Consider the following 24,362-nt stretch of genomic DNA (forward strand, 5'->3'; position numbering starts at 1 on the left):
AGGTTTAGCCTAGTGAGTTGCAGCGCCGGCGTCCATTTTGTTTTAATCTTCAGAAATTTATGGGCTAAATATACTGTTCTGATATCTTTGACTTTTGTATTTGATCTTTTTAATGTCTGGACTTCAGGGTCATACTTGTAGTTAGAGCAACACCAGTGTTTTGTAGGATAATCATACACACTTTTTTTTTTTTTTTTTTTTGGACAGGCAGAGTTAGACAGTGAGAGAGAAAGAGACAGAGAGAAAGGTCTTCCTTCCGTTGGTTCACCCCCCCAAATGGCCGCTACGGCTGGCGCACTGCACCAATCTGAAGCCAGGAGCCAGGTACTTCCTCCTGGTCTCCCATGTGGGTGCAGGGCCCAACACTTGGGCCATCTTCCACTGCCTTCCCGGGCCACAGCAGAGAGCTGGACTGGAAGAGGAGCAACCGGGACAGAACCCAGCGCCCCAACCGGGACTAGAACCCGGGGCGCCGGCATTGCAGGCAGAGGATTAGCCTAGTAAGCCACGGAGCCGGCCCATGCACGCTCTTTCAATAAATAATTGAATGGTCAGAAACATTTAAGAGATACTGGGTTCAACATTGCTGTCAGCTCTCCTGCAAGACCTGCTAGAGTCATCAACAGGTTGATAATATTCACTGTGCCTTTCCAAAAGAAGGCTATAATTGGTAGCATTTCCTAAATTTTTAGACAAGGGGCTGGTAAACTTTATCTGTAAAGAGCCAGGTAGCATGTTTGGTTTTGTGGTCATGTGATCTCCAGAGAAACTTCAGTTCTGTCTTGGTGTGACAAAAACAGATCTAAAGCAATACCTAAAAAGAATGGGTGTGGCTGTATCAATAAAACTTTACTTGTCAATACTGAAATTTGAATTTCACATAATTTTCATATGTCACAAAATACAGCATTTTGTGATTTGATTTCTTTCCAACTACTTAAAATATAAAAATCTTTATTAGATCATGGGCTCTATAAAAACAGGAAGGTACTAGAGTCTGCTCACTCTTTTTTGAGACCATAGACTCAATAACATCTTATGGGACAGATTTGCGAAATTCACTCTGGAAAATGTTTGCTTCAGGACTCCTTCAGTTTTCCAAAGTGTACTACTAATAGTAGTAAATCTGTTCTCCTCTCTTGTGTTTTCTCATTTGCTATACACCACATTTTTTCTTTAAACCCATTTAGAAAATACCAGGTGGCCCTTGTTTCTTTTATACTCAGCCTTTTTTTCTTTTTTAAGATTTATTTTAGGGTGGCGTTGTGGTGTAGCAGGTAAAGCTGCCATCTGCAATGCCAGCATCCCATATGGGTGCTGGTTCATGTCCTGAACTGCTCCACTTCCGATCTAGCTCCCTGCTAATGGCCTGGGAAAACAGCAGACAATGGCCCAAGTGCTTGAGCCCCTGCACCCACGTGGGAGACCTGGAGGAAGTTCCTGGCTGGCTCCTGACTTTAGCGTGGTCCAGCCTCGGCCTTTGCAGCCATCTGGGGAGTGAACCAGCGGATGGAAGATCTGTGTCTCTTCTCTCTCTGTAACTCTGCCTTTCAAATAAATAAATCTTTAAAAATTCTTGAAAGGCAGAGTTACAGAAAAAGAGAGAGGGAGAGAGAGAGAGAGATCTTCCATCGTGGTTTACTCCCCAAACAGCAGCAATGGCAGGGGCTGGGTCAGGCCAAAGTCAAGAGCCAGGAGCTTCATCCGGGTCTCTCATGTGGATGCAAGGGCCCAAGCACATAACCATCTTCTGCTGCTTTTCCTAGGCCATTAAAAGTGAGCTGGATTGGAAATGGAGCAGCTGGGATATGAACTGGCACCCATATGGGATGCTGGTGTCCCAGGCAGTGGCTTAACCAGCTGTGCCACCACACCGGCCCTCTTTTGTAACTCTTTACTGTGCTGAAAATATTTTTGTTTTGTTTTGTAGTATGCTCTAAATCCAAGGGGTTACATGTCAGGATTACAGCTTTTATACTGTGTGTATGTACGTATTTATATTTTAAAGACAGACTGACAGGGCCATTGCCGCGGCTCACTAGGCTAATCCTCCGCCTGCAGTGCTGGCACCCCGGGTTCTAGTCCTGGTTGGGGCGCAGGATTCTGTCCCAGTTGCTCCTCTTCCAGTCCAGCTCTCTGCTGTGGCCCGGGAAGGCAGTGGAGGATGGCCCAAGTGCTTGGGCCCTGCACCTGCATGGGAGATCAGGAGGAAGCACCTGGCTCCTGGCTTTGGATCGGCGCAGCGCGCTGGCCACAGTGCACCAGCTGTAGCGGCCATTTGGAGGGTGAACCAATGGAAAAAGGAAGACCTTTCTCTGTCTAACTCTGCCTGTCAAAAAAAAAAAAGAATGCCTAATTCCAAGGGAGTAGAGTTAAGCTAGAGTAAAATGGTAAGTCAGTGGGAGTGATAATTAAAATGATTTACACTTATGGAATACTGACAATGTGTTAGGTGTGTTCTCTCTGCTTCATCTGTGTCAACAATTAAGAGTAGATATTACTACTATCTTCTGTATACTATTTTGAGAACAGAAATATTTAGAAACAGTGATTTTTTTGCCCTCATAGACCACTCAGCCCAATACTTCTGACACCAGAATGTCCAAGTGGACACCAAACTAGGTGTCTTCTAATTCAATTCACTTCTGACATTATCTGCAGACACCCAAGGCATCAGACATCCAAGGTTAAGGGTTCCGTCCCATGAGACTGCCCCCCATTTCAGATGCCAATGGAAACCTCAAGTTGTGCCCTGTGCTTCTGAGTGACCAACTATACATCGAGATCCCAATCACCTCCTCCTTGGGTTTGATTAATTGGGTAGAGAGGCTCAAGGAATCCAGGGAAACACTTCCCTCACATTTGCCAATTTATTCCTAAGGGATGCAGTAAAGGATAGAGATGGACAGCCATGTGCAAGAGATGGGAAGGGGTGTGGGCTTACCTGCCTCTCCCGGCACATCACCCTCCTGGCACTTCCACAAGGTCAGTTATCTGGAGGCTCTCTGAGCCCTGCCCTTTCGGGGTTCTATGGAGACTTCATTGCATAGCCAGGATTGATTATATCATTGGCTACTGGGGATCAACTCAGCCTGAATTCCTCTCCCCTTCTCAGAGGTTGGGAGGTGGGGCTGCAGGTTTCGACCCTGTGACCCTGCCTTGGTCTTTCTGGTGACCAGTCCCCATTTGGAAGCCATCCAGGGGCTCCAGCTACCAACAATTTCAGTAGTAGTACACAAAAGACAGTCTGAAAGGTTTTAGGAGCTATGGCTATGAACCAGGGACAGAGACCAAATATATATTTCTTATTATTTCACAATATCATACCCAGTTGGTAGCTGGTTTGGCTGGGCCTGCTTGTCTTGCTCCAGGCTAAAATAGGTTTTGCTTATAATTTCATGTTGGAGTTGTTGGTTTTTGCCTCGGTTTATATGCTCTTTGCAAATCCTTAGTGAGCACAGAGTAGCATTCTCCCTATACTTAGCCTATTGTTGTGTGTTATGCCAGTTCATTTACTACTTCATGACTAAATACGGGCAGCTTGCTCTTGGCTTCTGCATGTAGGTGGAGGTCTTCAGAACAACTGTTGTGATAGAGGGAGACAAAATTCTGCGGTCCTATGGTGGCTGAATGCACACACTCTTCTGCATTTCGGGTCGCAGACAAAGCAGTGTCTGGGTGAAGTGTTGCCTCCCCACCTCCATACCCTCTTTACCTGATGTCCCCTGAGCATGCTCCCTTCTGATCCTGTAACCAGCACTTTCTAGCTTTGGCATTCTCCATACTTGTCATCTTTTAGAACAGTCCTTGCATCTGCCCCCAAGACTTTATTTATTTATTTTTTTTAATCAGAGCAGCAAAAGCTGACCAAATTTATATAACATAACTGGACATATTTCTGTGATTTGTGGAAGCTCTACCTTTGAAGCATTTTTCTTCACGCATGTTTTTTCTCCCCTCAAATCTTGAGAATTCCAGACAGCTAATATCTTATTGTTGCAGATTTAACACGAAGCCTAAAATGAAAAAGAAATTCTGAGGGTGCCCAGCTTTGCATCACTTTTGCCTTTTGATCTTGTTAGCGTGCTTTCCTGTTCGCATCTCAGGAATGACTTGCTTGCCTCGTTATCTCTGCAGTAACTGAGCTTCCTCGTGAAAATATTACACAGCATTTAGGAAAAACTACAACAAACTCATAGCAGTATCTCTGCTTGCCCAATGTAAACAGACAAAAGTGTGTCACCATCTTGAGTTTGTTCATTTTTCCATTAACGTTTACTAGGATTTGACAGGGAAAAAGAATGACATAACTTGATAGGGAATTTGATAGGGAGGAAGAATGACATAAACATGTTGTAACCATAAGCTCCAAGGAATTTTTTGCTTGCTGGAAGGTGAGATCATGGATTAAAATTGTTAAAAAAGAGTAGTCAACAACATTCTGACCGGTATTGGCACATTCAGGTGCTTCTTGTCTTTGGTCAATCTTTGTGCCTTAGAGAAGTTAAAACAATACGGGTGTCATGTGGGTCACCCGGGTGAACTCTACGACCCTGGAAGCCTCTACAGCAGGCTACTCTGTCCCCTTTTGAACTTTGATTTATCCTGGTTTTACCTTTAATTATGCAATAAGTATTTATAGTACACCTACATCTTGTACATTTTGGGAGGGCACACTGATAGCTCTTTTTCCCATTATTGCTGATGAAATAAGTGTCCTGCATGAATTAGATTTTCCAAATAACTAAAACTTAAGCTGAGATGGAACATTGATAAACTTTGGGAAAATCTCATCACACTACTTAAAATTCTAAACCCCAAGTTAGTGTAACTTTTACATTTTTTTAAGGGGAGAATGTTTTAACTGTCAAGTATATTTGCTTGTTCTCTTAAGCACCTTGCAGGGGAATAATTCTTGAAAGCTGGACATTGTTATGTTAAAATAAGGTGATATCCTCAGGGTCTTTGGGAATTATTTGCCCTTACACAGAGAATTCCAGAAGGCTTTCTCTCTCTCTCTCTCTCTTTTAAGATTTATTTATTTATTTGAAAGGCAGAGTTACAGGGAGGCAGAGGCAGAGAGAGAGAGAGAGAGGTCTTCTATCCAATGGTTCACTCCCCAAATGGCCATAATGGCTGGAGCTGGGCCAATCCAAAGCCAGGAACCAGAAGTTTCTTCATGAGCCTGCAGATGGTGGATTTACCTGCTACACCACAGCACCGAAGGCTTTGTCTCTTGATATATTGTGGCTACGTTGTAGAGGGTTTGGGTTTTCTTATTCTTGCTCTTATATGCATGCTCATCTTCAGCAACTTCCTCTGCCACTACTCTTTAATTTGTTGCTTCTAATTAATTGTGGCCTGCAAATCCATTCATTCATGTTGTCAACGTGCACATTGTCAGTTACACCATCAGTTGGGTCCTTGAGGGCTTGAATAGCATCACTAAAACAGACCCAGCCTTTGTCCTCAGGGAGCTTGTGGTCCAGAGGGGAAGACACCAAACAGAGAGATGTGTTAGTACAGAATTATGGTAGTCCTATAGGAGAACAAAAGGTAATATAATGAAACTTGTTTTCAGTTGGGAGGGGTTGACAGGGATGGCTTTCCGGAAGAATCCTGTCTTTGCTAAAGATTTTGAGGCATCTCATCTTAAGTCACAAAGAGCTTTAAACACATCATGAAGGGATCAGATTTGTTGTATGACTGGAAAGGGTGTCAGGAAAAATAGCCCAGAACCCAGCATTCCTTACTGGACTCTCAGAGGAGTTCTGAAGGTTTCTCTGAGTGAGCTTTTGGTCTCTGTAGTTTTTGACACTTCTGTCGATTGCTCAGCACAGGTGTCGGCAGACGTTTACCATAAAGGGCCAGATAGTAAATATTTTAGGTTTGTGGGCCACATGGTCTTTGTTGCATCCACCCAAGTCTGCCATCCTAGCATGAAAGCAGCAACACAAATGTCTAGATTCCAGTTAACTTAGTTCGAAGAGCAGTTGGTATATAAGATGTATTTTGCTGACCCTTGGCTCAGAGGATGCTTTGCTTATTGTTTTTATGATCTTCATTATTGAGGTGCTTGGAGAAGGAAGGAAATGCAATTTACATGGTTGTCCCTGGCCTTGAGCTGCTTACAATCATTATGCGAAGATAAGTATATACACTTACAGGGCCATCAGTCAACATTAGGAGACAATATGTAATTAGGCACCAATATGATGAGCAGAAACAGGAAATGTGATGGAGGGACACTCATCTGCTTGGAATCTGGGTGTCTAGGAATAGTTTTTATTTTTTAAGATTTATTGATACTTATTTTTCTACAGATTTATTTTATTTCTTTGAAAGATGGAGTGACAGAGAGAGGGAGAGGCACACATACAGAGAAATCTTTCATCTGCTGATCGGCTCCCCAAATCCCACAACAGCCAGGGCTAGGACAGGCTGAAGCCAGGAGCCCAGAACTCCATACAAGTCTCCCATGTGAGTAGTGGGGACACAGTGCTTGATTCATCACCTCCTGCCTCCCATGATGCACATTAGCAGGAAGCTGGACCAGAACTGCTGAGTGGCTGGGACTCACACCAGGCACACTAGGAGAGGATGTGGGCATCCCAAGCAATAGCTTAACCCCCTGTAGCACAGCACTCACCCACAAGGAGTAGTGTAATTCACAGAGAAGGTTGTATTTAATAAAATGATTACAAATGCATAGAAGGCCAGAATGGGATACAACCTAGTTCAGCCCAATTTTAAAACTGAATAAAACAAGGTACAGCTGGTTTTAAGACAGAACCTGGACAAGAATATAAGTCTTCTGTTCTCTAAATCTTTGCCTAAATATTCTTTCTATTCCAGGTCTGGGCTACCCTTGGGCTGAACATATATGTTTAGTAGACTCATATTAACAAACGATAGGCTAGAGTGAGAGGTTCTTAGTTTGGATTACTTTGAGATTTTTGTCCCAGAAAAAAAGCCATTCTCAGAAGACTGAGGGCAGCGTGGTTATATCTGTCACTTGGAATGAGATAGAGAATGGTATGGGAAGGAGGAAGGGATAGAAAAATATAGAAAAAAATATAGAAAAATGCATACACTGTGATATGGACAAGGAGGTAATCTACATGGCCTCAGTAGGAAGAATCTCTAAATTAAGGCAATCCAAACTATTGAAGAGAACTGGACTGTTAAGAGAGTATGAATGCCGGCGCTGCAGCTCACTAGGCTAATCCTCCGCCTTGCGGCGCCAGCACACCGGGTTCTAGTCCCGGTCGGGGCGCCGGATTCTGTCCCAGTTGCCCCTCTTCCAGGCCAGCTCTCTGCTGTGGCCAGGGAGTGCAGTGGAGGATGGCCCAAGTCCTTGGGCCCTGCACCCCATGGGAGACCAGGAGAAGCACCTGGCTCCTGCCATCGGATCAGCGCGGTGTGCCAGCCACAGCACGCCGGCCGCGGTGGCCATTGGAGGGTGAACCAACGGCAAAAGGAAGACCTTTCTCTCTCTCTCTCTCACTGTCTACTCTGCCTGTCAAAAAAAAAAAAAAAAAAGAGTATGAAGTAGCTCATATGTTCTGAAATGATAAGATTTCAATGATGCAGTATTAGAAGATGAACAAAGGCAAATTACAGACTAACATGTATGGCTTGTCCATCTTAGATACGTGAAACAAATCCAAAAGCAACAGAAATAGCTGTCTTACAGTATGTATGTATGCATCATATAAAAATGCTTAGAAGAGTCTGGAAAGACACATACCAAGATTCACAGTGAGTCCCCCTGAATGAGTGGATTGGAGCAGATACTTAAACATTGTACTGTCTGTATTTCCTGATAAGTAGAATTCTCCCAAAAATGTTTCTTTTGTTGAAAAATATTAATAAAGAACACTATTCAAATGATTAAAACTTTCAGGCTGGGCAAGAGACAGAAGTAGGGACTCTTGCATTGGGGTTGAGCTCTCACCAACATGTGTGTCAGAATCAGAGGAGTTTAGAGACAGAGGAGCCCTGGCTTCTAGGGGGTTCAAACCTTGGTCAGGCCTTAGAGTCACTTAGAGAACTTAAAAACAAAACAAACCAAGGCTGGTGGTGTGGTGTGGCGGGTAACACCTCTGCCTGCGAAGCCAGCATTCCATATGGGGATGCAGGTTGTTGTCCCAGCTCCTCCACTTCCAATCCAGCTCCCTACTAACAGCCTGGGAAAAGCAGCCAAGATGGCCACTAGAGCTATCTGGGGAGTGAACCAGCTGATGGAAGATCTCTCTCTCTCTCTCTCCAGCTCTGACTTTTAATAAAGCTTAAAAAAAAAAAAAAGGAAAAAGAAAAGAAGAAAAAAGAAAACCAAAGTGCAAACAAACCAGATTCCTGGCCCTCACTACAGGACCACAGTGATCTTGGAGATGGGACCAGGAATGGGAATTTTTTAAAAGCTTCCCAGATGATGTTGACACTGTGCACTAGATCTGAGGCTTCTGAGAACCTTAGATGTTGTGGTGGATTCGTTCTGAGAGGAGGAGCGTGGTGGGGGCAAGAGGCGTAGAGTCACCACACAGACAGACCCCAGGAGTCGGGTGAAAGCAGGCCAGAGGCGCGCAGCCCACAGACTCATTTATTTCAGTTGGTACAGCAGCTTTTATAGCCAAGGCAGCCAATCTGGTCAAGCAGCAGTCTATGTGCTAACCAATCAAAGCCTATTGCCAGGCAGGCTCTGTTGCCAGGGAGTTTTCCAGGGGGTTTCTGAAGCCACTCCTGAGTAACTGATGCTGGCTTGCCAGTGGCCATCTTGGCATGGCCTTCTCATTCCATCACATTTCTCATTCCACCACACTTAGATTTGGTTCATCCACCACTCTATAGCTGAGAGGATTAAGACTCTTGATCAGGTCAAACCAGCCTCAGGTTTTTTGACTCCTGGTCTTTTGCACTTTTTAATGACTATGTCTCCTGATTCAGGTATTTTCCTGGCATCAGCATTAGGTGCCATCTCAACCTTTAATTTATAAAGGGGCCATACTTTTATTTTTCAATTTGTATGAATCTTATAAATACAACATTTGGAACACGGTAATTCTTCCCACCATACCCTCCCTCTCTCCCACTCTCCCAACCCCACTTCCTCTTCCCTCTCCTGTTTAGTCTGAGAAAGAAAAAGAAAAAGAGAAAAGAGAAAAATGAAATGAAGTGAAATAACTAAGAAAACTGTTCCTCAACAGTCCAGACAAGGGCTGTTGAAAGTTACTGCTTCTTGAAGGTGATTTCATTTTATTTTTCCTTCCTCCTTTCCCTTCCTTTCTACCCCTTCTTTCCTTTTAGAAACTTAATTATCTTTAAAGAAGTACCCAAGAGTGATAAATCTTTCGCGAGCTCTTAGACATAACTATAACTTATGAGACATATAATAATATCCTCCACTTTAATACACTAAAAGGAAGTGATTCTTTTTTTTTTAAAGACTTATTTATTTATTTGAAAGGCAGAGTTACATAGAGGCAAAGGCAGAGGGAGAGAGAGGTCTTCCATCTGGTGATTCACTCCCCAGATGGCCACAATGGTCAGAGCTGGGCCATTCTGAAGCCAGGAACCAGGAGCTTCCTCCGGGTCTCCCATGTGGGTACAGGGTCCCAAGGACTTGGGCCATCTTCCACTGCTTTCCCAGGCCATAGCAGAGAGCTGGATCTGAAGTGGAGCAGCTAGAACTCGAACCAGCGCCCATATGGGATGCAAGCACTGAAGGTGGAGGCTTTACCTGCTATGCCACAGTGCCAGCCCCAAGGAAGTGATTCTTGGGAACAAGTTTTACTATTGAGTCTCATGATAGAACTCTTTGGGGACAAAGGTCCTGCATGGTAAGTTAGTGCACAGTGACTCTTGTTGTTTATTTAACAACAGTCTTATGTATGATGTCAGTGATCACCCAAGGTTCTTGACATGAGCTGCCTTGGCTATGGAAGCCTTTTGGATCCACTAGCTCAACAAGGCAACAAAGTGGAAGTTTTCTGCTACCTTCAGAGAAAAGTACATCCTTCTTTGGTGGAAGGGGCCATCCTTAAATGTTGTTTTTGAACTTGATCCACCTCATCCTCACTTATTGTTTCACCCCCAGAATCATCTTAGGGAATGATATTTGCTGTGTTTTAGTTTTCTTAGAAACCAAGTGGTTGCCTCCAGACTTGTAGGAAAAGCTCTAGTTTTAGTTCTTAATCTTCAGTTGACTAAGAGGCCTTAGGAAAATAGCTTCTCTTGGGTACCATCTGGGTCTCTGAAAGAAGAGAGGAAAGTCACCACCTCCTTCCCACAGCAGGGTGTCCATCAGGAAAAAGAGCCCACAGAGCAGTTCTCCAGCTTAATAGCATGGATGGATGGGTTTATCCATTAAACTCAGAATTGGAAGAGATTGTAGCAGTCCCTCTAGCTCCGTGATCTCCAGACTTATTTTATGAATAAACTCTCCTGCAGGTGAATCCTTACTCAGAAGCCACCATCTTGCCACTCCACTCAGAAGCTACATTAGAAAATGGGTACAGCAGAGCTGCTGTGTTTAAGGCTTTTAACCCCTCAACCTCCTTGACCCCAGACACAGCCTTGAGAGTGATGCTACACCCTGCCTTGGGCTCTTTGGAGTCCAATTTGAAAACCATTGATTTTTTTCCTCTTTACTTTTCCTTAGGTAATTATTCACCTAACCCTCAAGTCTGTCTTCTCTGGATATCCAAAACCAACACCCTAGTCCAAGTCACCACTAATTTCCACCTTGGCTTTTACCTTCCCGTTGGATTTTCTTATCTACTCTCCCCTGGGCCACCTTTCAATGACCACTCTATGGTCAGATAACCTTTTATTCACGAATGTGGTTATATGCCTCCCAACTCCCCACTATCAAGAAGGCACATAATGAGTTATTATTGTATTTTGGATTAAGATCACAATGTAGAACTTCTACAGATACAATGGTGGTCACTGTTGTATCTCGTGGTAGATCTATATGCTTTTTGGTTCCTGTGCTAAACTTCCATCTGCTTCAAAATTTTGTTTATGGGTTCCCTCTGCCTAATTTATTTCTCCATTTCCCCCTGCCTGGTGCTGAGTTCTGCTTCTCCATCCTTAAGAGTTTTTAAAAAACATTTCTCCACCTCCCAGAGATAGGAAATACCTCTTTAACCGCCTCTCGAAGGACTCTATTTCTTTTTCTCAGCAGTAATCTCACATTTTTAATATAGATTTACTTATTTATTTGAAGGCGTTACAGGGGAGGGGGAACAGAGAGAGACACACACACACACAGAGATGGAGAGAAAGAGATCTTCCCTCTGGTGGTTAACTCTCCAGGGCTGGGCCAGGCTGAAATCAGGAGCCAGGGGCATCTTCCAAGTCCCATGTGGATGGCAGGGAACCATACAGTTAGGCCGTATTCTGCTGCTTTCCCCAGGTCATTAATTGGGTGCTGGATTGGAGGTGGAGCAGCTGGGACACAAACCAGCACTCAATGGGGTGTCAGTATTGCAAGCAGCAGTTATCTGCTGTGCCATAATGCCAGCCCCAGTAATCTCAATTTTAATTGAATAGTTACACCTGCCTAAGAATGTAAGCTTCATAAGTGCTGGAACAGAGTTCTTAAAGTTCTCTCCTCAGCGCATGGCACGGTGCCTTGTGGACACATGGTAGTTCTTTTGTCCAATGAATTCATAGTGTATAGTTTTTTCCATAAATCTTATTCTAGTGTTAAGCTCAGGCAAGCACAACTGAGGCATCTGTTAACCCTGTTTGTAGAAACTGGAATTGCTTTCTTTAGCATAAAGTACTTTAAAGGTACATCTTCAGTCTCTAAGGAACTGAAAAATTTACTTAAAGTGTTAGAAAGAGTGCAACAGGGTTTGGAGGTGAGTTTTGTATTCTGCCAGGGAGACCTCTAGAAATTCAGTAATCAGAAGACTGGTCCAGAACCTACCATCCCCTACCTAGCATTACAGGTGTGCACCTGTGAGGTAGAAGAAGCTGTAGGAAGCCTAGCTCCCCATTCACACCTCAGACACACACATGCAGTGCCATTCATGATCCCCTGTGCTCATTTGGCAGAGCCAACCTCCTCAATGTGCTCCATGTGTGTGTGGCTCGTTGCCCAGCTTCCCACAGGGGTAGGGAGGTGAAGTTAGATCACAGAGCACATCAGAGTGACGTTCGTCCCAACCACCACTCCCTGGCTGGGAATCTTATTCTGTCTTCTGTTTTCATTTAAGTGTAGTAACCTGTCATTTGGGTTACTTATACATTGCTCAAACTTATAGAACACTATAGCTAACTTAAACCGATTTTGCATGTAGATAATAAGGAATCCCAAGAAGTACAAAGCGGAACCACTTTGCAATCTGTTGGGTTGGGTCTTTGTGTTGGAGAGATTGGGTCTCATCTTGTGCTGGGTGTACTTGCCAAATGGATCTTGGGCTGCACAGGACAATTCCCTCTGCCTAATGCATTTTGCTGTGCTTAGGGAAGGGTGGCTGGGGCTGATTTTGCAAATGAAGGAGCAGGGAAAGGAAAGGTCAAGGCTGAAGAGAAAAGGGAAGGCATCACATAATTTATCATTATCAAGCAGAAGGTTCTTTTTCTTTGGGCCCCAAGATGAAGTTAAGCTTATTAATGAGAAAAATCACCCATATCCCTTTTTCTTTTTTCTTTTTTGCTGTCAGATTAAAGAAAAAAATGAATATATTCTCATAAGCTCATTAGTTTTCAATGCAGTATTGATGTTAAACTGCAGGCGGCTTTGGGATAGGGTAAAGGACCTCAAGGGAAATATTTTAGTTAAAATATTTAAGTTTTGAGCCGGCGCCGTGGCTCAATAGGCTAATCCTCCGCCTTGCGGCGCCGGCACACCGGGTTCTAGTCCCGGTTGGGGCGCCGGATTCTGTCCCGGTTGCCCCTCTTCCAGGCCAGCTCTCTGCTATGGCCAGGGAGTGCAGTGGAGGATGGCCCAGGTGCTTGGGCCCTGCACCCCATGGGAGACCAGGAAAAGCACCTGGCTCCTGGCTCCTGCCAGGATCAGCGCGGTGCGCCGGCTGCAGCGGCGGCCATTGGAGGGTGAACCAACGGCAAAGGAAGACCTTTCTCTCTCTGTCTCTCTCTCACTGTCCACTCTGCCTGTCAAAAAAAAAAAAAAATATTTAAGTTTTAAGATTGGGGAGGAATGGAATCTTGGATTCAGCTTTAAGGTGCTAAGACAGAAAGTCTTATTACTTTGACAAAATACTTGCTTTATTCTCTTTAATTATTGGTACAGCAACAAATTGGGAAGGAATTTGTTCTGTTGGGTAGCAGGTAATTTGTGGCAATCATTATTTTCTTTCTTTCTGTGAACTGTATTTATTCATTCATTCATTCATTCACTCATTCAAAAGGGAGTGCTGGGGGTGAGGGAGAGAAATCTTCCATCTTCTGGTTTACTCTCCAAATGCCTGCAACAGCCAGGGTTGGGTCAGGCCAAATCCAGGGACCAGGAACTCTATCCTACAGGAACTCAAGTACTTGGACCATCATCCTCTGCTTTCCCAGGTGCTTTAGCAGGAAGCTGGGTGGGAAGCAAAGAAGATGGGACTTAAACAATTGCTCTCATATGGGATGCTGCTGGTATCCTAAGTTGTGGCTTGAGCCACAACGCTGGCCCCTAAATTTTGTTTTCAGTTTATCTGTTTTGAAAGGAAGGGACACACACACACACACACACACAAACACGGAGAGGGAGTGAGAGAGACAGACAGAGACAGAGACAGAGAGATCTCCCATCTACTGGTTCACTCCCTAAATCCCAGCAATTGCCGGGGTTGAGTCAGGCTGAACTCAGGAGCCGAGAACTCCATCTGGGGCTCCCATGTGGGTAGCAGACACACAACCACTTGAGCCATCACCTGTTTCTTCTCAGGGTGTGTATTAGTAGGAAACTGGAATAGGGATTGGAGCCAGGACTCGATTTCAGGCATTCCAATATGGAATGTGGTCATCTCAAATGGCAACTTAAGGGCTGTGTCAAATATTCACGCAAGTCATTATTTTCTTGATACATAAAGCTACTGCATTTTGTACAATACAGTAAAAACTGTTGAAAACTCTCAATCTTTATTAGTGCAGGCAAGCCTTCTTCTAATAATCTTCCTCTCCTCTGCTTTCACCTCAAAGGACTGCAGGATTGAGTATCAGAAATATAATTTTTTTTCTTCAACTTTCATTCTGGAAGCTACTGTAAAATCTGGTTTAGCTGATAGAAGTTTCTTCTCCATGAATGAAATTTAAATGTGTATTGAGTCTCTCTTACTGAACCACCTTTGTGCTTGGGTTTTTTTGGTGGCTGCAGGTCCATGCTCTGTATAGCTATGGACTTCTAAGGCTGAACAAACAAGGTGTGAAACTAAAAGCATCAATTGCTACTTAAAGCACATTCACAAGAATGCAAAGGCCTCCCTTTATTTCAAACAACAAACAAAAAATTTAGCCTCATAAAGACAAAAGATCTGAAAAAATGATGCTGTGCCTATGGGTTAACCCCAAGCAGGCCATCTGGTGGCATGGTAGTGAATATGTGCCTCCCTGGTTCTCAGCTGCTTTTGTCCTGGCATCAAGAAATGGCAGGTTACCATTTGGATCAGGTAAAAGAAGAGAACTGCTCAGCAAGTTCTTGTCTTCTTGCATTAAGATTTTGTCTTCTAGCTATATAGTATTTTCAGTGCTAGCTACAGAGTGCTTTTTTTTTTTTTTTTTTTTTTTTTTGACAGGCAGAGTGGACAGTGAGAGAGAGAGACAGAGAGAAAGGTCTTCCTTTGCCGTTGGTTCACCCTCCAATGGCCGCCGCGGCCGGCGCGCTGCGGCCGGCACACCGCGCTGATCCGATGGCAGGAGCCAGGAGCCAGGTGCTTTTCCTGGTCTCCCATGGGGTGCAGGGCCCAAGCACCTGGGCCATCCTCCACTGCACTCCCTGGCCACAGCAGAGGGCTGGCCTGGAAGAGGGGCAACCGGGTTGAGAATCCGGTGCCCCAGCCGGGACTAGAACCCGGTGTGCCGGCGCCGCAAGGCGGAGGATTAGCCTAGTGAGCCGCGGCGCCGGCCCTACAGAGTGCTTTTACATACACATTCTCGTTTGATTTTTATAGTCAGTCTGAGAAGTGTGTCAGCTTCATTTTACAGATGGAAAAACAAGAAGCTGAAGCAAAGGTCAGGTGGCTCAACCAAAGCTTCACAGAGGTCAATCCAGGGCTTCATTTCCTTCCACTGTGTTGCAGCAGTAGTGTCAAGAGGATACACTACCCCCAGGCCTTTAACAGATGGTGATTGTGGTGTTGGTCCTTTCTGCTTCTCCCCTAGATAACACCTTCTTGGTTTTTGATTTCTCCCTTTCCCCTTTTATTTCTTTCAGCTTGGATTCCTTAGCACCACCACAGCTCAGCCAGAACAGAAGGCGCCAAATCTCATCGGCACTTACCGCCATGTTGACCGTGCCACTGGCCAGGTGCTAACCTGTGACAAGTGTCCAGCAGGAACCTACGTCTCTGAGCATTGTACCAACACAAGCCTGCGCGTCTGCAGCAGTTGCCCTGCGGGGACCTTTACCAGGCATGAGAATGGCATTGAGAGATGCCATGACTGTAGCCAGCCATGCCCATGGCCAATGGTTGAGAAATTACCTTGTGCTGCCTTGACTGACCGAGAATGCACTTGTCCACCTGGCATGTTCCAGTCTAACGGGACCTGCGCCCCCCATACAGTGTGTCCTGTGGGTTGGGGTGTACGGAAGAAAGGAACAGAGACTGAGGACGTCCGGTGTAAGCAGTGTGCTCGGGGTACCTTTTCTGATGTGCCTTCTAGCGTGTTGAAATGCAAAGCATACACAGACTGTCTGAGTCAGAACTTGGTGGTGATCAAACCAGGGACCAAGGAGACAGACAATGTCTGCGGAGTGCACCTGTCCTTCTCCAGCACGACCTCACCTTCTCCTGGCACAGCCATCTTCACAAGCACTGAACACATGGAATCCCATGAAGTTCCTTCCTCCACTTATGCTCCCAAAGGTAACTTACCCTCATGAAATATTTATTTGAGGACAGCTTTGAGCCCATAGGAGGTACCAAGAGTGGTCTTATACCAAAGATATTTCCTTCATTATGTGTATTCCAAAGTCATCCTTTTGAGAAGGGGCCTTTTTTTTTTTTCTAATTAAACCTGACTTTTTTGGACCTATTAGAAACATTTAGACTCAGAATTTTTCTATTAGGAAAGATCAGATATTTAGAAACTAGGTCATATCAAGCTAGAAAATAAGAACCAAGAGAAATAAGGACAGCATGTGACCTTATATAAAGCATTTAACCTCTTTAGGCCTTGATTGCAAACTCACTCAATAAATGAGTGATTTAGATGTTTAACATTACTTTCAGATTAAATTTTTCCAGCATGGAGTCAATCCTGAGTCGATACAGCCAGAAGGAAAGAAGGAAGGATAAGGGGAGAAAATCCCATTACTTCTGGATGGGAGGGATAGATAGTGAGTCTAAGGTGGAGTAAGCATGGAAAAGAAAGATAGAAGCTTCAGGGAGGAAACATATTTGTATTGGTTTTAAAGTGACTAGCATTCATATCTGGGAAGCAATAATTTTACTTTTTCCAATTATTTTAATTTGATGCCCTTTAAATATCCCACTTTTCCTCAGAATCCCATTTTAACCTCAGATCAAGTAAAAAATGCAGCCTTTATTTTCAGATCCTTTCTGATTAAATTCAATTTCCATGAGATGATAACCAACTTGAGTTATTCTTCTAAGTGCACTGTCATATATGATTACATTTTACCTTCATTATGACTCTAAAAAGACAGCCTTCTTACAGTCTCAATTTTGAAATGAAGAAATGGGGTCAAAGAACTCAAGTGGTCACTCCATATTTTTTCAAGGGCTGAAACAGGCCACGTCCTATCTGTTGAGACTCAAAATTCTGATCTCTCATGATCATCTTAGTTATGGGAGCTTTTCTAAAAGACATCAACTAAGTCAACTAAACTGCTGGCCCAAATCTTGTTTAATCTCTTCATAACCATATTTGGTTCACTGACCTGTCCCACCAAACCTTTCACTCATCAAATTTGGATTTGCATTTGAACTCTTTTCTTTACCTTAATCACATTCTGAGTTTTATCAAAAGGTGGTAAAGGAGAAATAACTTCAACTCTACATTTGAACTATTTCTCTGAATGCTAAAAATAATGAAGGGTTGACTAGAGTACTGAATATACATGTGTCTATTCAGCGCGTGAAGTACAGAAGATGCTGCCGTGAAACTCAGATGTTGGGTCCCTGACAACTCTTGGTTTTGGTACAAGGAGTGAGTTTAACTGTTCAGTTCAGTTCTTACCTTCCAAATAAAAGTGCTGTTAGAGCCTTTATAAAAACGTGTAATATAATTTTATTTTTGCTTAAGCTCCAAAGGTCATCTCTTCTTTGATTATCTGGCCCAGTTTAGAGATGACCTGAGAGACAAGGAACATGTGGATCCCCAAATATGGAAAAGCTCTTCCCCACTTCCTTACTCTTTTTTCTAGGCATGAACTCAACAGAATCCAACACTTCTGCCTCTGTTAGACCAAAGGTACCAAGTGGCATCCAGGAAGGGACAGTCCCTGACAATACGAGCTCAGCAAGTGGGGAGGAAGGCATGAATAAGACCCTCCCAGTCCTCCAAGTAGCAAACCACCAGCAAGGCCCCCACCACAGACACATCCTGAAGCTGCTGCCATCCATGGAGGCCACTGCGGGTGAGAAGTCCAGCACACCCATCAAGAGCCCCAAGAGAGGCCATCCCAGACAGAACCTGCACAAGCATTTTGACATCAACGAACATCTGCCCTGGATGATTGTGCTTTTCCTGCTGCTGGTGCTTGTGGTGATAGTGGTATGCAGCATCCGGAAAAGCTCAAGGACTCTGAAGAAGGGGCCCCGGCAGGATCCCAGCACCATTGTAGAAAAAGCAGGGCTGAAGAAATCTGTAACTCCAACCCAGAACCGGGAGAAGTGGATCTACTACTGCAATGGCCATGGTGAGCTTTCTCTTGTTTTTCCTTACTTGCAGATCTCCCTGCCTTTCTCCCCAGTCCTTATTTTCCAAAGGACTGAGAAAGTGAGCTTGTGGAATCTCTCTTGTAGGCCAAGTGCTACTTGATCTATTCTTATGGAAAATGAGATTGATGATCTTGTTAGAAATAATGTGTTCAGAAATAATAAATTCTCCTACCCCCCCCCTTTCCCTGGGATCTTTAAAACAGGAGAATCTTGCCGAATCAGAGACTGAGTGATCCTTAGGGAATTTGTTTGACCTTGTCATTTAACAATGAGGAAATTGAGATCAGAGAGATTTGGCTGCATTGACCCAAACAAGAGCTAGTTGTTTGTTCATGACGGGGCTAGACTACATGTCTCCTGATGGTTGGATCCTTTGCTTTTTTCTATGTCACTAGGCAGCTAAGAAAATAGAAAGTGGCAAAACCCATCCTGTCCCAAGTTTGCCTTTTTGAATCTAACCCTTGCGTTTAAATTCTTATAACTGGCCGGCGCCGCGGCTCACTAGGCTAATCCTCCGCCTGGCGGCGCCGGCACACCGGGTTCTAGTCCCGGTCGGGGCGCCGGATTCTGTCCCGGTTGCCCCTCTTCCAGGCCAGCCCTCTGCTGTGGCCAGGGAGTGCAGTGGAGGATGGCCCAGGTGCTTGGGCCCTGCACCCCATGGGAGACCAGGAAAAGCGCCTGGCTCCTGGCTCCTGCCATCGGTTCAGCGCGGTGCGCCGGCCGCAGCGCGCCGGCCGCGGCGGCCATTGGAGGGTGAACCAACGGCAAAGGAAGACCTTTCTCTCTGTCTCTCTCTCTCACTGTCCACTCTGCCTGTCAAAAAAAAAAAAAAAAAAAAAATTCTTATAACTTTCCTCACATGAACATGTATCCCTCTTAAGTTTTAAGGATTCCATTCCATCAGGATGAGAGGTCTTTTGTATGCTAGATAACCCACAGCATAATATAGTGGTCATCATCTGAGCTGTGCCTCCCCCTTATCCCTTACCTAGTAGACAGTATGTGTTTATACAGGCTGTAATACTTTGGAAGCCAGGAGTTATGGTTCTTACTGTTGATAAAGGAAAATGCTTTTATACTAGGTTAAGGGGGAAAAAGGTACATACTTTATATAATAAAATCCTAGTTTGCTTAAAACCTTAAAATAAATATGCCAAAATGCCAGTTGTTGTCCAGTGTGTTGGGATTTACTTATGGATTTTTTTCCTTCCTTTTTAGCTTCCTGTACATTGCCTAAATTTTCTGTAGTAAGGACTTGTTGCTTTTATAATATAAAAATTTAGAGAAATTTTTTTAAAAACACTTCATTTTGTTTCCCCTTGAAGATCTGTGTGAATGATCAAAAGCCAAGTGAAAACCAGGCTGAGGCAAACATTCTACTGGGTATGAAACCTGCAAGTCCAGCACACTGTGTACTAGAAATCTAGCTCAGGAAAGTTTCAGTTCCCTTTCCCCCTTTTTACAAAAGAAATATTATTTGCACATAATCCCAAACTAAATGAAAAGTTGCAAGTATAGAACAAAGAATATCTATATACCTATGCCCAAATTGACCTTTTATTAATTTTTTGCTCTTTTGCTAACTTTTTGCTCTTTTGCTTTATCATATACTACCTCTATAAAAACAGATTTATGTATTATAAAATATGCATCAGACTAATTTATTATATGTAATATAGTGCTATATATAAAATATATTATATACATATGCGTACATATAAATATATACAAACATAAATACACCAAGTAATTTTTCTGGCTCAAATCAAAGCCCTTTTTCCCCTTCATACTTCACTGTGGTTTTCCTAGCAATAAGGATATTCAGAGTACAGTACATAGTTCAGTTTTCAACTACAGTGAATCTAACGTAATTTCAGTACTTTGCCATCCATATTCTAGTATTTTACATTGACCTGGTAAGGCACTTGAAAGATAACACACTTTTTTGTTATAGTACAAGATTGTACTTAGGGTCAGATAGTGCATTAAATTGCCCTGTGACTAGTTAGAACACTTATTCCATTCTAGATTTACCTAATTAGTAGTAAATAATGTGAACAAAAATGTTCACAACTGACCTCTCATTTTCACTTTATTAAAGAATCAACTCCACTCCAAAAGTAATTGCATGGATTGATTAGACTATGGTCAGTTACATTTCTAAACTTTTCTTTTGTAGTGTCGTTTTAAATACTCGTAAGAATATAGCAACCTAGAGAAGCAAAAACTGGTCTAGCAGCAGAAAGAAGCTTAATACCATGACCTTAGTCATTCCTATGGCCACAGTAACCTTGAAAACTACTATGCCTGTGTTCTTAAAACAGTATCCCGTTTTGTAAAAAGAATGGAAGTGCCAAATAAAACAAGGCCTTATCATCCCTGTCTGTGGAAGCAGTACTTCAGCAGTATGCTCTTCACACAAACTCACAGTAGTTTCATTCAGGTGTAACTACCTTTTCCAATAGTTTTAGCCTTTTCCCCCAGGATTTTGTTTTGGGATGTTTATGTTTCAACTGTTTTTCTGAAGAAGTCATTTTCTTCCCCCTCCCGAAGTGATAGTCTTAAAGGTACAACCAGGTAAAATCCTACTACAAAGAGAGGTTCTGTTAAATAAAAGCCATTCCAGGTGCTGAGAGGCCAGGAGAACAATGTCTTGTTGATCTGATAGCGGTGAGTTCTGGCCAGCAGTTGGTTCTGTATAATAAGACCTTTTCCTGGCCCTTCCTCATCTGTTTCACAATGAATTGTTCATGTGGATAAGGGTGGGCTCTGTTTTACTTTCTGTCTGAGATCTTCCAAGAGCTCACTTAGCCCCACCCACCCAAAAGAGGCATGCCTTGCTCCTGAATGCCATGGAGACCATCGGTACTCTGAAGCTAGGCCACTGGTTCTCATTTATCTTCCCAAGAAAGACCTCTTTTATCATCCATCTCCACTCGTCCCTCCTTGTCTACCAGACTTACAGGTTTTAAAGTTGAACTCCACAAAACTACAATCCTAATTTCATGGAATCCTAGGGTTGGAAACACAGGATGATGTCTTAAATGGCTAGAAGGATGGAAGACTGGAGTGCTGTTGTGTTTTATATTCTTCCTTCCTTTATGAAGCCAGGAAAATTTTATGTTTGATAGATTGGGAATGGACAGTAGTTTCTTTCTTTTCTTTTTTTTTTAATATTTATTTATTTATTTGAAAGAGTTACACAGAAAGGAGAGGCAGAGAGACAGAGATGTCTTCCATCTGATGGTTCACTCCCCAATTGGCCGCAATGGCCAAAGCTGAGCTGATCTGAAGCCAGGAGCCAGGAGCCAGGAGCTTCCTCTGGGTCTTCGACACGGGTGCAGGGGCCCAAGGACCTAGGCCATCTTCCACTGCTGTTCCAGGCCACAGCAGAGAGCTGGATCAGAAGAGGAGCAGCCGGACTGGAACTGGCGCCCAAATGGGATGCCGGCGCTTCAGGCCAGGGCGTTAACCCGCTGAGCCATAGCGCCGGCCCCAGTAGTTTCTTTCAATATGTCTGTTTCAGCAATAGAAAGGGAGTTCTTTCAAAATTTTTATATATAAAAATATATTTTAAGAGTCTATTACCTAGTCAAAGTGTTGCCAAGATGTAGGCCAATGACTTTAAGTCTGTGGTGTTAACACTCAATTTGTCATGTTTTTGCCATTCGTGGTTGTTGTTTTAACATAGCTCCAAAGCAATGGGCTAAGTCTGGAGGGAATTCAAGAAGTTCAGTTTAATTTAAAATTAAGGTTAATTTGGGGTCACATTAATTGGGAGGGTACAGAGAAAACATTGTTTTGTATTTGATCTATTTTGTCACATAAGGCACAAAAGTAAAAAATAGTCCCACACAATGGTCCATGTATTACACTGAGGAAGTCTCAGATGATCCAAACACAGTCACTTTGTTCACTTGCTTGTATCTCTGGAAGATACAAAATGGTTTTTCAGTCCCAGTTGAGAATGGGGTGGCTGAGAATAGGACCATTGGCTGTTCTTTCATCGCTGGTTCTAATTTGTATCCTTGCTATGTATCTTTCCTACCTTCCTTTCTTTCGCTCCTCTCCTTTCCCCAACCCAAACTCCATCCATCCCCCTTCATTTTCCTTCCCTCTTTAACTATGAGGGTATAGCAAACAGGTTGTGGAACATGAAATTAAAAGGTAACTTGTTTTGGTGCAAAAATTTTTTTTTGAAATCCATAGATGTGAGGTTTCTTCACTAGATTCATTGAAAATGCATATTATGAGCAAATCATAAATGTATTTTGAAGGTTTTTTTGTTGCACCAAAGTAAACATATCTTTCAATTCTATTTTTCCATGAATGTTTTAAGGTTCTTTTGCTTTTGCAAACAATGTGGTTGCCCTAGAAATGTTGAGGGGAAGTTTGCAGAGCAGGTGCAAAGTGGAAAGGTCCCTGAGAGTCTCAGAAAGTATATTCTGCAAAGTGACAAGGGGAGTAAAAAAATGGGCAGTTTCTGTCTTTACCCAAACTTCCTTTTTCTTTCAGGGTTTAGGCTGTGAAGAAAAAAATGAGAAAAAGAGGGTGAGAGACAGAGGGTTTGGACTTAACACAGTGTAAACCGTGCTCAGTTTCTGATTGGCACATTCTTCATGCTCTGCTTTGGAAAGACAGTAAACATTTCACAGGAAAGGTGCTCCCTCTCCATGTAGGCACTTAAGGCACATGACATAATGATAGTATCGCCTTCAAACTGACTGCTTCAGGGATTGTGAAAGCAACTGGGACACTCCTTCTCAAGCAAACTGTTTTGGATGCATAGTAGCAAAAGGGCAAAGTAGAACAAAGATTCTAAGAGGCTATTTCTTTTTTTTTTTTTTTTTTTTAATACTTTTGGCTCTTATATTTGTCACTGTTTGTGGTTGTGTGATTTGTGTCCCCACCTACGTTGTAAGAGTTTAGAGAGCAGACCCTGGGTCTTAAGTTCCTTCCTTACCAAAAGTTCCATTGCATGGCATTGGTCTAGAGCACCCACACACTAATGAACCTATTTTTCTGCTTTAATGATGAATTGCTTTAAAGCCATTGCACTATTTAGCTTTTTCCCTGTTGACTCACGGTGATATTGGTGGTAGAGATTTAAAATAAAGATCGTACAGGTAGGTTCTTTAATAGGAAATATCTGTAGATGTCAAGAATTATTTTTCAGAATTAAAGGATCCTTCCGTGATAGCAGTGGCTTAAAATACAGAAATAAAAACTGACCAGAAAAGATCGCTTATATTCCTCATGTGATTTGCTTATTTCTAAGTGGAGTAAACCCATAGATACTAGAGAACAAGATGATGTGAGAAGAGAAAATGTGCTAATTCAAAGGCCATGGCACTATCATACTGTCGTTTTAATACCCATGTCTGACTTCAGCTGTACTGAAACTTTCTTTAATATACTCGTATCATGGCTCATTAGTGCGACCACTACTGCCCCCAGGAAAAGGATTCTTAAATTATATGTTTGCAAAGAGTAATGCACCTTTGTGCTCACATTTTACAAAATCATCCAGAAATGAATTTTTCAAGATGAGGAAAATTGTCACTCATATAAAGGTGGAAGGCTGAGCTTGTAGAAAAATTTATTTCACTTTCAGAAAGGCAACACCCAACTCTAGTTTCACCTGCAGGTTATATAAGAAGGGCTGTGCCAGGAAGACAGTGACTCTCCAGGGGCCCAGGCAAAGCTCTTGTCCTCAGAGTATATCTTTAACCATGACAGCTATGAGTTTCTTCAGGGAAAAATGCTATGACAACTGTTAGGTTAGAGAAGGATTATTTTCTTAGTTACATTTTCTCTCTTTGTTTTGATTTTTTTGCTGTATTATCTCTTTTTTGAGAGTTATCATTACCTATATGTTGAATTATTTTCCTAAACAGAAATCAAATCGTCAATCTGCATGACTCTGAACTAATTTTGCTTTGGCATAATTAAATATTTGAAGTAAACTCTTCCTGTGTACCTTATGCTATCCTACTCTGAGATGATGAGGCAAAGTTTGGGATAAATTTGTAACTAGGTTCAATTTTTTTGCAAAGCAGAGACTACAGAATTAAAAAGAAAGCAAGGACTCATTATTAAACTGCTTAACCTGTGATGTTTTTACTGAATTTTGTGTATGTGAACACCGAGTTGAAAACTCTGTTCTGGTGCTTACTAGGCTCTGTTCTAATGCTTACTAGGCTTTAGTAACAGAAAAAGTATTTGTTTAGGTTGCAATCTGGAGAGCAATGGACATCATGAGGGCATGAGTGTGTGTGC

The 24,362-nt window shown here is 43.0% G+C and overlaps 1 protein-coding gene across 2 annotated transcripts in view; it reads left to right on the forward strand.

Annotated features, from left to right (window-relative positions):
• Positions 1-24,362, forward strand: part of TNFRSF21 (TNF receptor superfamily member 21) — a 244,709-nt gene that overhangs the window by 181,371 nt on the left and 38,976 nt on the right. For both annotated transcript variants that reach the window (XM_017345167.4, XM_002714473.6), the window contains 2 exons: positions 15,392-16,043; positions 17,567-18,061. In XM_017345167.4, coding sequence (XP_017200656.4) covers positions 15,392-16,043; positions 17,567-18,061 — 1,147 coding nt within the window. The remainder of the gene's footprint in view (positions 1-15,391; positions 16,044-17,566; positions 18,062-24,362) is intronic.

This window comes from Oryctolagus cuniculus, chromosome 5, assembly GCF_051225735.1.
Source record: "Oryctolagus cuniculus isolate XC-2025 breed Fujian yellow rabbit chromosome 5, ASM5122573v1, whole genome shotgun sequence".
NCBI lineage: Eukaryota > Metazoa > Chordata > Mammalia > Lagomorpha > Leporidae > Oryctolagus > Oryctolagus cuniculus.